Raw genomic sequence first — 15211 nt, forward strand, 5'->3', positions numbered from 1 at the left:
TCCAGGAGGTGCTCAGATGAGAGGGAGGGTGGGAGGGGTGTGGAGTGTATTTAGGGATGAAATGGGTGGGAGTGTTTTTATGCCTTTCCCTTTTTGGCTACCTCCCTTGGTAAGGGGGAAAAAGCCTTGGTGTATGTATGTATTATTCCATAATGTCTAAATAGTATTACGTAAAGCAAATTATTCACGGTGCTCCTAAATATGTATTATGTCCTTCTTGCTTAAAGAATTATGTTTCGCCGAGAAGACATCGGCTTAATTCACCTATACTTACATTATTTTACCAATAAACAAGTCATGAGAGAATTGGAGTTTACTTGATACTATCCATTCTCTCACTGATGAGTACTTTCACCAACTGTAGCAACATACGACTACAGTATCCCCCCTTGGTTGCGCCTCCAACTGGAGGTGAGGGAGTTTGTAGATTTTTGAAAATGGATAGTATTGATATGATTCAGCTGTCCAATTTAGGACCATAATCAGGTACTCATCATTGGTCTCAGGTAGGGAGAGAGAAATTATAAACAAGACTTGTACTAAACATAGGTGGTGTTATATGGTGCTATATATATGGGTGATATGATGATAGTGTAGTAGTAATTTCAGTAGATATATTGTAAATTGATAAGCATGCCAAAATAGAAAATCTGTATGAATGGGGGTTGTAGTGTGTAGAAATTCAAAAAGAGTGCTTCATTAATAGTGATACCCTTTTCATGAAGATACCAATTAAAAATGATGGGGAACCACTTTTATGGAAGAGCCCTCAATCCCACTCACCCACACAACCAGCTGAGCAAAACAAAAACACCACACCAACATCTTAATACTCAAACATAGCTGACCATGTTACTGTCATGTTCCATGACACTTCACTGACACAAAGAGATGTGAATATGGCACCATAAGCCACATTCTATCATGAGCCATATTGGCTCATCAACCTTAATGAAAATGCCTATTGATGTTAAATTTAACTAATTAGTAGGTCATTTTAAATTAGATTATATGATTTAAATGTGAGTTAGGTTTTTTTCTCATGTGGATGTCCCAGTTGAAGTGAGGAGGAGAGTGGGGGTGGAAAAGGAGGTTGCAGAAAGGGCCGATGAAGGGAGAAGGCAGGAGATAGAAGTGAGTGGAGATTTATTTTGTATAAATGATACTGTGATCCAAGGGATGGGGGGTTGGGGTGGGAGAAGGGAGAGATTATGTGTAAATGATAATTTGATGCAGCCCAAAGGGATTTCTCCTCATCTTCTCTATTTTCTGCATGAGGAGACAGAGAGGGGGAGGTTACTAATTAAGTGAAGTAGCTTTACTGTAGATGTACTGTGTCTTGTTGGATTGCTGCTGCCCTAGAGCAATGGACAGGAGACAGGGATGACCCTTCATCTATGAGGATCTAAAGTGAGATGGAAGAAAGGGTGGTGGATGGAAGTGGAATGGGATGAAGTGGTTATGTGCCTTTTGTCTTGGCAACCTTCCTTATAAGGGTGAAAAAAACCCTGGTATAGTGATATGTATTCTCATTATGCTGAACTTGTATCAACATTGCATTACAGGATGGTATCTGGCGTGTTCCACCCTCGTCGATATGATGTGAATGGATTTCAGGCAGTTGTGACATCATGGAGTCTCCCCAAGACAAGTAGTAAGTTATAGTTTATGTAATTGCACAATAGTTTTAATGTGAATATATTCCACTACATAGGTAAAACACATAGAGTTGTTGTTGTTGGCATTCCCTTGACTGGCCAAGCAGTCCCATCTCCCTGAGAAACACCATGGATGAAACAGGGTTTTCTATCAAGTACCTTATGGAGTGCATTTTGTGTTGTTGGCATGCATGATTGTGTACAATTCAGTCTTCTAAAATGTGAAGTGTTGCATCCTGGACCACCTGCGATGCAGTCATTCAGTCTCTTCTGGTAACTTTGAAGTGCTGGATGGTAGCAGCACCACAGTCTGACCAGGCGGATTCTGTCCTCCCAAGAGAGTGAGCATTCAGAGGGATGGATATCAGGGGGTCTACGATGCAGCAATGTGTTGTCTTTCAGTTTGTTGATTTGTTTGTACATAGAGTTGATCAATCTTAAATTTTGTAATTACATTTTTATCATGGAAAATAATTTTATGAAATGGTACATATGGAGATAGAAGCTCAAACCCACACACAGTGAGGGAAGCAATGCTCTTTCAGGGTCACAATAGAGGCAAAACATTGTTGGTTCCAACTTCAGGAGAAAGTCGGGAAGGAAAATGTGTGTGGATGTAGTACAGATGAGAGTAAAAGGAAGGAGATAGGAAGTGTGTTTGTGAGAAGAAAGATGGATGTGTTGGCATTGAGTGAAACTAAGTTGAAAGGGAGGGGTGAGTTTGAGTTTGTGAATGTAGGTGAGAGGGTGTCAAGAGTGAAGAGAGGACAAGGAAGAAAAAGAGTGGCTATGCTAGTAAAAAGATAGGTAAGAGTGTGGTGGAGTGGAAGGTTTCTTCAAGGTTAATGTAGATGAAGATGAAACTGGGAAGGGAGATGTGGGTTTTAGTAAGTGCAGGATCAGAGGAGAGATTAAGGAAATTAGTGACAGAGTTTGGGAAGTTGTGTGTAAGGGGGAAAAAGCCTTTGGTATATGTATGTATGTAAAACTAAGGTGATGACATGTACAAGGGGAATATGGCAGCAAATTGGAAGTGAATATTAAAGGAGAGAGACTGAGGAAGTGGATACCTTTAGATATTTGGGTGCAAATGTAGCAGGAAAGGTAGGAGTGGAGATGGAGTTAGAAAGTAAATTGAGAGAAGCAAGTAAATGCCTTGGTGGACTAAAAAGTGTAATGAAAAAGATACTTTTGGGAATGGATGATAAGAGGAGATGGTATGAAGTGATTGTGCCAACAGCAGTGTATGGGGTAGAAACATGGAATGTAAGAGAGGAAGAGTTTAAATGTGTTTGAGATGAGATGCCTGAGAAGCATGATAGGGGTTACGAGGCTGGATAGAGTGAGAAATGAGGAGGTGAGGAGGAGAGCAGGGGTGAAAAGGGAGTTGGGAGATAGGGTTGATGAAGGAGTATTGGGATGCTTTGGATATATGGAAAGAATGAGTGCAGAAAGATTAGTAAAACAGGTGTGGAAGGAGTGAACATGAGTGGACAACCAAGGATGAGATGGATGGATGGGGTAAAAGGAAAGAGGAGGATGCCTGTTGAGGAAGGAAGGGAGAAGACAAGATAGGGGTGAGTGGAGAATGGTTGTGTATGGATGATGCTGTGAAGCATGGAAGGGAATGGGGGTGGGTGAGGGAGTATATGTGAATATTTTAAAGCAGCCTGAAGGAATTTCTCCCTGGGTTCTCAATGAAATGAAATGAAGCAGCCTTGCAGTTGATGTACTGTGTCTTGCTACATTGCGCCTGACCCAGGACAGTGGGCGAGATGCAGGGATGACCCATCATCCAGGAGGAGCCAAGAAAAGAGAGAGGGAGGGGGTGAATGGGAGTGGAGTAAGTGGGAATGAAATGGGTGGGAGTGGAATAAGTGGGGATGAAATGGGTGGGAGTGGATTTTATGTCCGTTTTTGGCTTCCTTGTAAGGAGGAAAAAGTCGTTGGTATATGTATGTACCAAATAACTATAGGTCTATAAGTTTGACTTCAATCGTAGGAAAAATAATGGAAAGTATCATCAGAGATGCTATCGAACATCATTTAGAAAGTAACCGTTTGATAAATGATAGCCAGCATAGTTTCAGACGGAAACGTCCTTGCGTGACTAACTTACTCGAATTCTACAACACAGTTATCTTGAATTATGACAAAAGAAACAATATAGATTTAATATATCTAGACTTTGCAAAAGCTTTTGATACCGTCCCACACGAAAGACTAATTACTAAATTAGCTTTACACGGAATAAGTGGTAGCCTATTAAGTTGGACTAGTGATTGGTTGAATGGTCGAAAACAGAGAGTTGTTTTAAATGGAAAAACTTCTGGATGGAAAAATGTTACAAGTGGAGTTCTTCAGGGTTCCGTTCTTGGGCCACTTCTATTCATAGTATATATAAATGATATAGACCATGGACTAAAATCTACTGTTTCCAAATTTGCTGATGATACAAAACTGTGCGGAGTGGCAAATGATCACTCAAACCAATTAGATATTCAAGAAGATTTAGATAAATTACAGCAATGGTCTGAAAAGTGGCTAATGAAATTTAACACAAGTAAATGCAAGGTAATGCACATAGGTAAAAATAACAGTAAGCACGATTACAAGTTATTTGGAAATTCGTTAACAGAAGTGGATAATGAAAAGGATCTCGGCGTAATTATCTCAAATCATCCAAGCAGTGTATTTCAACCTCTGAGAAAGCAAATAAAATTCTAGGACTGATTGCGCGATCTATTGACTTCAAAAGTTCATCATTCGTTAACAAGCTATATAAATCGTTAGTTCGTCCACATTTTGAATATGCTGTTTCCATATGGTCCCCGAATCTCATTATAAGACATTGACAGATTGGAAAAAATACAATGGCGAGCCACAAAACTGATTCCAAATATCAAAAATAAATCATACGAAAATCGACTAAAACACATGAATCTGTTTTCCCTAAAAAAGCGTAGACTCAGAGGTGACTTGATACAGGTCTTTAAGATTTTAAAGGGAATTGACAACATCAAAAGTGACCAAATTTTCACATTGAATGAGAATCAGACAAGAAACAATGGTCTCAAACTGTCCGGAAATAGATTCAATTTGGAAGTGGGTAGAAACAACTTTGCCAACCGTGTAGTTAATGAATGGAATAAACTTCCTGCACAGGTAGTGCAATGTAGTTCAGTTCGAAGCTTTAAGAATCATTTAGATAAATACCTAAGATGCTGTAATGATTATAATTTATCTTATATTATTTGTTTTTGTTTTGTTATCATTTGTCTGTCTGATTTTCATTTATTATTAGTTATATGTCAATTTATTATTGTTTGCTGTTTGCCTGTTTGTTTGTCGTTTGGCTGTACCTGTGCATTTATTTATGTATTTTGTTATCTACATTATTATGGTTTTTGTTTATTATTTTATTATCATTATGATTTTTTTTTCGCATCCGACCTAGATATGGACCAAAAGGTCTCCTGTCGGCATGCTCCGCCTTTGTAATCCTTTGTATGTATGTTTGTATGTATGTAGATAGAAGGATGGATCCAATGTTTCTAATGTTTTCCGTAATGGTTTGTGTGTTAGGCTGGGAATTAATTTTGTAGGTGATCTTTGTGTTCTTTCATTCTCACTTGTACCCTTCACTAAAGTTAACCCTATTCCATATATTTGTAACATACTAAAAAAAAAACTTTCATACACCTCCAAATTCATGTTTTGTTTTGTTTTCTCCTCTCTCTCTCTAAACATTATATATGTCCTATGACCTAAGGGGGATGAAAGGTGTAACATGTACAAGGTCTTTTAATGTACGAGTACAATTGCTAACTGAATTTATTGATATCAACAGGTCCAGGGAATAATTGGCTGCTATGGAAACACATGGGAACAGGAGAGATTCTAGCAACAGTTGCAGTATCTATGCTGTTGATTGTCAGCAGTGTGCTTATATATTTTGTGTAAGTTTAATTTGAAAGGCTTTTCTTATCTGTGTTGATATGGTTTTTTTATTATTGTTGTTCTGACATTATACACCACCTTATGAGGGGAAAAGGTCCTTTGTCTTTTATGTATGTACCAGCTTAGAACCCCAGTTATGCACGAGAGAGAGCCATCTTAAAAAAAAAAAAAAAAAAAAGTAGTCTCTTGCAGGAGACCCATGGCTCTTAAGTAACTGGTAGTGAGCACTGGATAGACCTATAGGTCACTCAGGGAAAAAATATTATTGTGTTGTCATTCTCTAGACTGGCTGAGGAATCCTGCCTCCGTAAGGAACACCAAGGCTGAAATGGGGGTTTTCCCACAAAGCCGTTATAGAATGTATATTGTGTTGTTGGCATGTGTGATTGTGTACAATGCAGTCTTCCAGTATGTTTCAGTACTCACTTTTTTTAACAGTTTTGTGTCATCTGCAAAGAAGCTCGTGTAACATTCCACACCCTCATCCATGTCATTCACTTAAATAGCAAACATTATTGGTGCCAATACTGATCCTTGTGAAACTCCAATAATCACCTCTTTCCAAGTAGAACCTTTATCTCAGAGCCTCATTTTTCTTCCATTCAAAAAGTCCTCCATCCATTTCAGTAGTTTACCTTGTATGCCTTCTATGGTTTCCAGTTTTCTTAATAGTTTTATGTGTATACAATAATTTGATGTTTTAATAAATATTTAACCAATAGTATATCCTCTCAGGTACAAGCGACACAGAGAATTGCAGTCAAGAAGACAGAGTCGACGAGCAATGGAACAAATTGTTGCCGTTCGCAATTTACAAGGTACATGATGAAAGGCAATCTTGCATGGATTATTTAGGGATACATGTAAGGGGAGTGATTGGGGTGTGTTTTTATCTCCCTTACCATGCCACGTCACTTTGCAGGTAATAGCTTCTGAAAAAGTTATGTTCATTCACCTCGCTTTTTCATCTTGTTTTCTTTCTACCTCTTCACTTAGGTTTTAATTAATAGATCATTATCTCTGCTTGGGCATTATCACCTAAGCTGTTCCAAGTATCTATACAAATGTATGGAAAACTATTTCTTCACATCCTTTATACTTTAGTCTTAATTTGTTCTTATGACCTCTTAACCCCTTCACTCCGGGCCAAAATCTCGCGGGCAGCATTAGCTGCCAGACGTGCGATGTTGCGTCATAATACTCACATTATAAAAAATAAAGTCACCGCTGTATTAATTGTTTTCTCTTTCACCCGTGAATTTTGATAACCATAGAAAATATGATGAAGCCAGTTTACAGAGTATGGGGGTCATGCAGGTACAACTACAATAAATACAATCAAGACGTACCCACTTGCTCCTCATGATGCCTATGTAGGCGTCACTTATCTGAAAGATCTCTTCACTCAATGTAGTTTAACCCCTTTAGCATAATCTGAATATTATAATCATATCATCCCTTTACATAACATAAGAATGAAGGAGACTGCAAGAGACCATAAGGCCTACACAAGGCAGCTCCATATCCATCACCACCTGTCATCCCCATCCATAAAGTTGTCTAACCGTTTCTTAAAACAACTGATAGTTTCAGCACTCACTACATGGTTACTAAGTCTATTCCATTCTCTTTGATCTTTCAATGTTGTTGCTGCTATAGTCATTCCCCAGGTGGTCTGGCCGTGTGGAGAATATTATTGCTTCCAACAAATTTCCCATCCCTTTTAATACATAATGCTGATAGTGTAAGTTTAATCTAGGTGACCACCCCACTGAGTTAATTCTGGGATACTCCCATGAATTTTTGTAATGTTCACAGAAGCAAAAAACTACATACCTGTGATTGGCAGGGACTCATCAAACCCTGAAAAGTATAACGACATTGCAAAGCATCGTATATCTTTGTGAATATGTAATTGTTTCACTTTTTCTGTTTTGTTTGGATATTCCATTAAAACATAGTATTATAGCTTGCTGTGGCCTTGGGACCACTTGTTGATTTTCTTTGTTCAGGTGGTAGTGATGTGTGTGTCATCTTCAGGCATGGCATGGGGGATAGGTATGGGAATGGAGGGAAGGATGAAGGTATGTGTTGAGGGGAGATAGGTTCTCTTATAGAACATGTCCCCTCACTGGCTTAGCACACACTTCATCACATTTACACTTCACACTATTGAATTTATATGAGGTCTGTGATTTGGGTAAATTTCATTTCACTCCTCAGACATGAATCACTAACACTTCTAGTCACTTTCAAATCATGTCTTAGACAATGTAAAAAAAGGGTCCAACATTGCACTAAACACCTTGTGACCTTTGACCTCTTATTGCCAAAGGCCTATTGGAGTTACAACTTCACCTTAACTGAAACGAAAATGTTGCACGATACATAGATCATCCCCCTATACATGGGAATTAGAGATGGGTAGTACACCAGAACCGATACTCAAGACAGAGAAGTCACCAGGTGGTAAATAAAAAGATAATGAAAATGATATATTGGTAACTGTAAATTTGTTGTTTGTGATCTACATTGAGTTTGGAAGTGTTGAGACAAATGAAGTTGTGGTTTCTGGTCTTTACTCTCTTCATCTAGACTGCTCTACATTCTCGGAGCATATCCCAAGGAAAACTAGCAGTTGCCAATGGTAATATTTACATTTACATGGTGGCTGTTGCCACAACAGTTAGCTATATACAATTTATTCTCTTCTATCTACATCTTACTCTTATTGCTACAATGTATGATGCATGGACTAAGTATGGACACTCAGTATATATGCATGGATAATCTATTTACAAATGGGTACATAAAAAATATAGATATTTGACATATGCTGATTTTGCAGTTTAATATTTAAGCTAAGAAATATATTTTGCTGTTATTCTGATCAGTGAATATTTTCCAGATTGTCCAAGACCAAGGGAAACTCGCAGCCCGGGTCATTCATATGGTGAACCCCCTTTGTATGAGGAGGTAGGATCTTACTTGATGCTTGGTAAGTTGTAAACAGGTGGAGTTTATATTGACTTTAACATCCCTCACACATGCATTCATGCAAGCACACACATGCTTGGATGCAAGCACATACATGACCTGCTAAAATGGGACAGAAGAAATACAAAGGGACACGAGAAGAAACTTAAGAAAGACAGTTACAGAAGAGATTTGAAAAAGAATAGCTTCCCACACAGAGTGATAGATATCTGGAACAGACAGAATGAGGAAACAGTGAGTGCTAAACCTATACATGACTAAGAAAAAACTGGATGCGGAAAGATACAATAGTGGGTCACTATACGAGCTTAGCTCTCTTCCCGCAAAATACAGCTAGGTAAATACAAACTAAATAAATACAAAGTAAATACAAAGACCCATCATCCAGGAGGTGCTAAGATAAGAGGGGAGGGTGGAGGGGAGTGGAGTGTATTTAGGGATGGAATGGGTGGGAATGATTTTATGCATTTATCTTTTTGGCTACCTCCCTTGAAAGGGGGAAAAAGCCTTGGTATATGTATGTAAATACAAACTTCCAAATATTGTTGATTACAGTTGGGAAACAACAGATACACCTCATGGAGAAGAGACAGAGAAGATAAAAAGGGAGAAGTAATATTTTTGGTGAGAAGTGACATGAAGGTGGAAGAAGCAAGTCTGAGTGAAGGCAGGACTGAAGCAATTCACATAAAGATCAGTACTAAAGGGTACAATAAAAGAGACTTCATGGTGGTATATGTTCCCCCCCAAGACAACAGCTTGGGATGAAATTGAATATCACAAAAATTTTAATGGATGCTCTTTTCCTAAAGAAAAATATTGAAGAAAGTAGTAGCATCCTTATTGGGGATTTTAATTGTGGTGAGGTCAACTGGGAGGATTAGGACGCAAGTGGCAAAGCAGATTCCTGTTGAGTATAGCAATGGAGAACACAATGACCCAGTGGGTAAAGGAAGTGACCCAGGTAAGAAGATATGACACTCCTACAAGATTAGATCTGATATTAACCAAAGAGCCAGACATCATCAGCCTCTTGAACTACGTTTGCCCAATAGAATTTCAGCGGAAGGCTGAGGAAATAGAGCCAAGGAATGAATCACACAGGCAAGGGAAATTCAATTTTAGGAAAGAGGATTACTTAGAATTGAAAAAATTCTTTGAAGAAACTGGGAGGAATTCATGAATACCAGAGAAACAAAGAGGAAATGGGAAATTTTCTTGACATTTACAACCTATGAGTGAAGATATGTGTGCCAAAGACTAGATAAAGAAGTAAAAACTGGATTGGTGTAACAAAAAGTGTGAGATTGCAAAATGAGGCCAGGGATGGGCTTGGGGAAAACGGAGAAAGAAAAGCAATAAAACAAAAGAAACTTACAAATAAGCGAGGAATGACTATACCAGAATTTGCAGGGAGGAAGAAAGCAATTTTGAAAAAAGTGTAGTAGAAAAATGCAAAGATGTATCAAAACTGTTTAACAGGTTCATGAATGGTAAATTGAGACACAGGGAAAAAAAATCACTATATTGATAGTAGATTGTGAGGTCTTTGAAGAGGCCTTAGCTCAGGCAGAAATAATGAAGGTTTCCAATTGGTCCTCACAAAAGAGCTCAACTTTCTGGAGAAAAGTGAAGGGAGTAAAAAACCAGGTTTAGCAGATATAAATGTAAAAATGAGGGAAGTGCTCAATCTCCTGGGATCATTGGCTACGAAAAAAGCTTCAGGAACTGATGGGCTCTCAAACTGGACACTCAAAGAATGTAGGGAACAGCTAGCAGATGAGATCCACAGTCTTATTACATGTTCATTTAAAGAAGGCATTGTGCCACTTGATTGGAGAAGTGCAAATGTGATGGCAATTCACAAAGGTGGAAACAAGGAAACACCACTAAATTATAGGCCAGTGTCACTAACCAACATAATAGTGAAATTATGTGAAAGGATTGTGAAAGATTGTTGGACCAAATATTTTGAAAAGATGAAGATTCTGACAGTCAGTCAGTTTGGCTTCAGATCTGGAAGGTGATGTGTGTCAAACCTTTTGAGCTTTTACTGGAGAGTGATTGATGTGTTACAAGAGAGAGAGGGGTGGGTGGACTGCATGTACCTGGACCTAGAGAAGGCATTTGATAAAGTACCTCACTGTTGACTTGTGTCGAAGGACTAAGAGGCAAACTATTAGAATGGATTAACCACTTTCATATGGTGACGCCTACGTAGGCGGCATGAGGAGCAAATGGGTACTCGATGATGCTGACGTCACCATCTTGATTATATTTATTGTAGTCATACCTACGTAATTTCGATTCTCTCTAAACTGGCTTCATCAATTTTCTATGGTTATCAAAATACACGGGTGAAAGAGAACGAACGATTGAGCACTGACTTTATTTTTTATAATGCGATTAGCTGCCTGACGTACGATGTGCCCCGGAGTGAAGAAGTTAAAGACTTGTTGAAGGAAAGATACATGAGGACAGTAGTAAAGGACAAGATGTCAAGCTGGAGAGCAGTAACAAGTGGAGTTCCACAAGGTTCAGTGCTCGCACCAGTAATGTTTCTTGTCCATGTTAATATGATGGAAGGAACAACAAACTATGCCAACATGTTTGCAGATGATGCAAAAATCATAAAAAATGTGAAAAATGATGAGGGTAGAATATTGCAAAAATATCTAGATACTATCTTTGCATTGAGCCAAGAATGGGAAGTAAAGTTCAATATAAAAAAATGCAATGTATTGGAAATGGGCAGTAGCAGCAAAAGGCCATCCTTAACCCCTTCCATACGGTGCTGCACACGTAGGCGTCATGAGGAGCAAGTGGATTCGCGACGCTGCCATATCGGCGTCTTGATTATATTTATTGTAGTCGCCCCTGTGTTTTTACATTCTCCCAAATGCGCCCTTAATCCCATTCTCTGTGGTTTTCAAAATTCGCGGGTGAAAGAGAGAACGATCGATATAAGCGGCGACTATATTTTATGATGCGAATATTATTTCGTTACGTCGTACGGCTGGCATTGGCTGCTGCCCGCGAGATTTAAGTCCCGTATTGAAGTGGTTAAATTATTCCTTAGGAAGTGAACCCATTATAATAGCAAAAGAGAAAGATTTGGGAGTGTTATAAAGACAACCTATTACCTGACCAACATATCAGCAGGATTGTGGGAGGGACATATGTACTGCTGCAGAAAATTAAAGTGGTGTTCCATTGTATGGATGAAAAGAGGGTGGAAAAACTCTTCAAAACCCTGATACATCCAAGACTGGAATATGCGTCAGCAGTATGGTCATTATCCTACCACTCACTACCCTTCTATTTCTTCCAATCCTCCTTGTTCTACACACCATCTTTGTACACCTTGTGACTCCCTCTTTGAAACATCCCCATTCCTCTACTACTAGTTCTACTCACTCCTTTACGTTCTCACATTCTTCTCTCAGCTTCTTGTACTCCTTTTATTTCTCATTTAAGCAGTTCACTCTGAATACCTCTTTACCTTCTGTCCTTTTCCTCTTTCTCCATCTACCTTACATAAATTATCTGATATTACCCCACCCTCACCCGTAAGACCATGTACATCCAAAACTCTTCCTATTCTCCCGGTTACCACTGTATAGTCCATTAAAGACCTATCTACCCTTCCATCCACCACCCACTCCCATGTGTACTTATGCTTGGCTTTTTTCCCAAACACTGTCTTAGCTATCATCAACTCTCTAGACACATCACCATCTTCTCTCCACTACGATTTTTTCCTGGTACTCCACACTTCCCAACCACTCCATCGATTGGTTCATTTCCTACCCAAGCATTGAGATCTCCAAATACCACTACATTGACATTTCTCTCTAAACCCTTGATGCACTCCTTTGAATCTGTCCAAAAAGCCTCCCTTTCCTCTACACTCTTCTCACTACCAGGCCCATATGAACTTACAAAGGCCTACATCTTCCTTTCCAGTTTCACCTTCATCCATGTTAACCATGAAGAAACCTCCTTCCACTCCACCACACACTTACCTATCTCTTCATTTACAAGTATAGCCACCCCTTCTCTCCCTTGTCCTCTCTTCACTCTTGACACCCTCCCCACTAGTCCCATACTCAAACTTGCCCCTCCCTTTGAACTTGGTTTCACTCGGTGCCAACACATCCATCTTTCTTCTCACAAACATACTGCTTATCTCTCCCCTTTTACTCTCATCTGTACCACACCCATGCACATTAAAAGGCCCAAACCTTAGGGTTGTGTTTTGTGTGTGTGTGTGTGTGTGTGTTTTTAATGTCCCCTTTTTTGTTGTTTTTGTCTAATGTCTGATAACAGATTACTTTGGTTGCAGATGGTACTCCACCAGCATTGCCTCCATACACTCGTCAGAAATTCCTACATCCAGAAAGAAGCAGTGTGAAAAGTTCCATTTGCTTTGAGAATTGTTCAGAAAAAGCACAGATTTATAACGGTGATAACCAAGGAGTAACTCCTTGCAGTACAAGTAGATCCATGGATTTGAACATAATGTTTGGAAGTGCACACATATACAATAAGTTAAACAATGTACCTGTCACCCTCCAAGCAAGTAGTACATGTGATACTTACCATCTGAAGGCCACAGTTACTCCTCCAACAGTGGTTGGAACTTCCAAGGATACAAGTGGAAGTGAATTTTCATCTCAATGTGAATCCAAAAGCTCCCGTCAAGAACCACATGAGGTAAGTTTGCACAACATTTGTCATTAGTAGTAGAATTTGTATAATGTTTAGCCCAAGTTGGTAGGAGCACCCAATAACATTCCCTTGAGTATTGGATGCATGATATCATGGAGTTGGTACCCCAGAACAGGGTCAGTACCACAATACAGTTGTCAATACCCCAGGATGGGGACCAATATCCCAGTATGGGGGTCAGTACCCTGTAGCATAAATGGAGGAATGAAAAAATAAATGTGATGTGGTTTGACGTCACAAACTCCGTTCTATTGGGAAGCTAGGATGGTTCTCCTTACAGAGGACTTTGTTGTGTGGGATTTAATGAACCATGCCCTTGGTTCAACTTTGCCAGAGGCAGGGTTCAAACCACCATCCCCTCAACCTTTGCGTTAAGTAATGACGCCCTAACCCACTCAGCCAGTGTAGTAGTCAATAATTAATAACTTGGGGTTCTTTGGTAAATAAGTTCAGTCTCACTATTATGTTATCTCCTCTTAATCTTGTAATGATGTATTGTTATTAAGAACTTGCATGTGTATCAATTAATACCACAGTTGGAGCAGAAGAAAAGACTGGAAATGGGTTTTCTGTATATTTTGACTGCTAACTGCAGCCTTCTTCAGTAGCACAGAGAGGGAAGAGGATACTGTCTATAAGCAACCTCGTACAAGAAGAGGAACCAGGAAAATTACATCATTGACTACCCTTTCTCATCATTGACCTGATAATCATCTCATCAAGAAGCATCTTCTTGACCCCACATCACATGATTATCAGGTCACTAGTGAGTAAGGGTTGTCATTGATGTACCTTTCCTTGTTCCTCTTGTTGTAAGAGGTTCCTAATTTATAGATAGCATCTTCCTTTCTATACTACTGAAGAGGACTGCAGTTGGCAGTCAAAATATACAAAGGATTACAAAAGTGGAGCATGCCAACAGGAGACCTTTTGGTCCATAACTAGGTCTGATGTGAAAAAAATAATGATAAATAGATAAAGAATATAATAATATAAATAATGATAAATAGATAAATAGACAACCAATCTCCAGTCTTTTCTTCTGCTCTGACTGTGGTATTAGTTGTGATTTATAAACGTGTTACTACATTTTGGAGGTGCTAAGATAAGAGGGAGGGTGGAGGGGTGTGGAGTGTATGCAGGGATGGAATGGGTGGGAATGATTTTATGCCTTTTTCTTTTTGGCTACCCCCCTTGTATGGGGGAAAAAGCCTTGGTATATGTATGTATGTACTACATTTTTCATCATTGCATGTGTATTTTCTACTTCATTTAGGAGGATTGCTTTTTTGAAGCCAGTCAGTCTGAATCCTCAGTGGTACAAGATCAAGGTGTGACTGTCAATATTCAAACACCAGGAATGTCAAGTTGAAGATATGAAATTATATCAGTTATGGTAGTATATGGATATCGTGAGGACTTAGAAAATAATTGCATTAATGTTTGTGTACAGTTTATTATTGTTAATTTTTAATCTCTGGTTTCATGCTTCACTTACTAAGATTATATTATTTGTAAAAATTTATTTGTTATTTGATTACCCAGTAAGTGGATAGTTTTAGATACTTGGGTGCAAGTGTAGCAGGAAAAGGTGGAGTGAAGGTGGAGGTAGAATGTAGATTGAGAGAAGCGAGTAAATGCCTTGGTGGTTTAAAGAGTGTAATGAGAAATAGACATTTGGGAATGGATGCGAAGAGGAGACTGTATGAAGGAGTGATTGTGCCAACAGCACTGTATGGGGCAGAAACGTGGAACATAAGAGAAGAAGAGAGAAGGAGTTTGAATGTGTTTGAGATGAGGTGTCTGAGAAGTATGGCGGGGGTTACTAGGCTAGATAGAGTGAGAAATGAGGAGGTGAGGAGGAG

General features: G+C 39.0%; 1 protein-coding gene across 1 annotated transcript in view; it reads left to right on the forward strand.

Moving 5' to 3' along the window:
* The window catches only part of LOC143027945 (uncharacterized), a 29552-nt gene extending 14710 nt beyond the window's left edge, over positions 1-14842 (forward strand). The window contains exons 9-13 of the mRNA XM_076189589.1: positions 1566-1654; positions 5509-5617; positions 6354-6436; positions 8527-8616; positions 12961-14842. Of these exons, the coding sequence (XP_076045704.1) occupies positions 1566-1654; positions 5509-5617; positions 6354-6436; positions 8527-8616; positions 12961-13358 (769 nt within the window). The 3' untranslated portion in view covers positions 13359-14842. The remainder of the gene's footprint in view (positions 1-1565; positions 1655-5508; positions 5618-6353; positions 6437-8526; positions 8617-12960) is intronic.
* Positions 14843-15211: the final 369 nt, after the last annotated feature.

This window comes from Oratosquilla oratoria, chromosome 9 (assembly GCF_046742065.1).
Source record: "Oratosquilla oratoria isolate Oo_2021 chromosome 9, ASM4674206v1, whole genome shotgun sequence".
Taxonomy (NCBI): Eukaryota; Metazoa; Arthropoda; class Malacostraca; order Stomatopoda; family Squillidae; genus Oratosquilla; species Oratosquilla oratoria.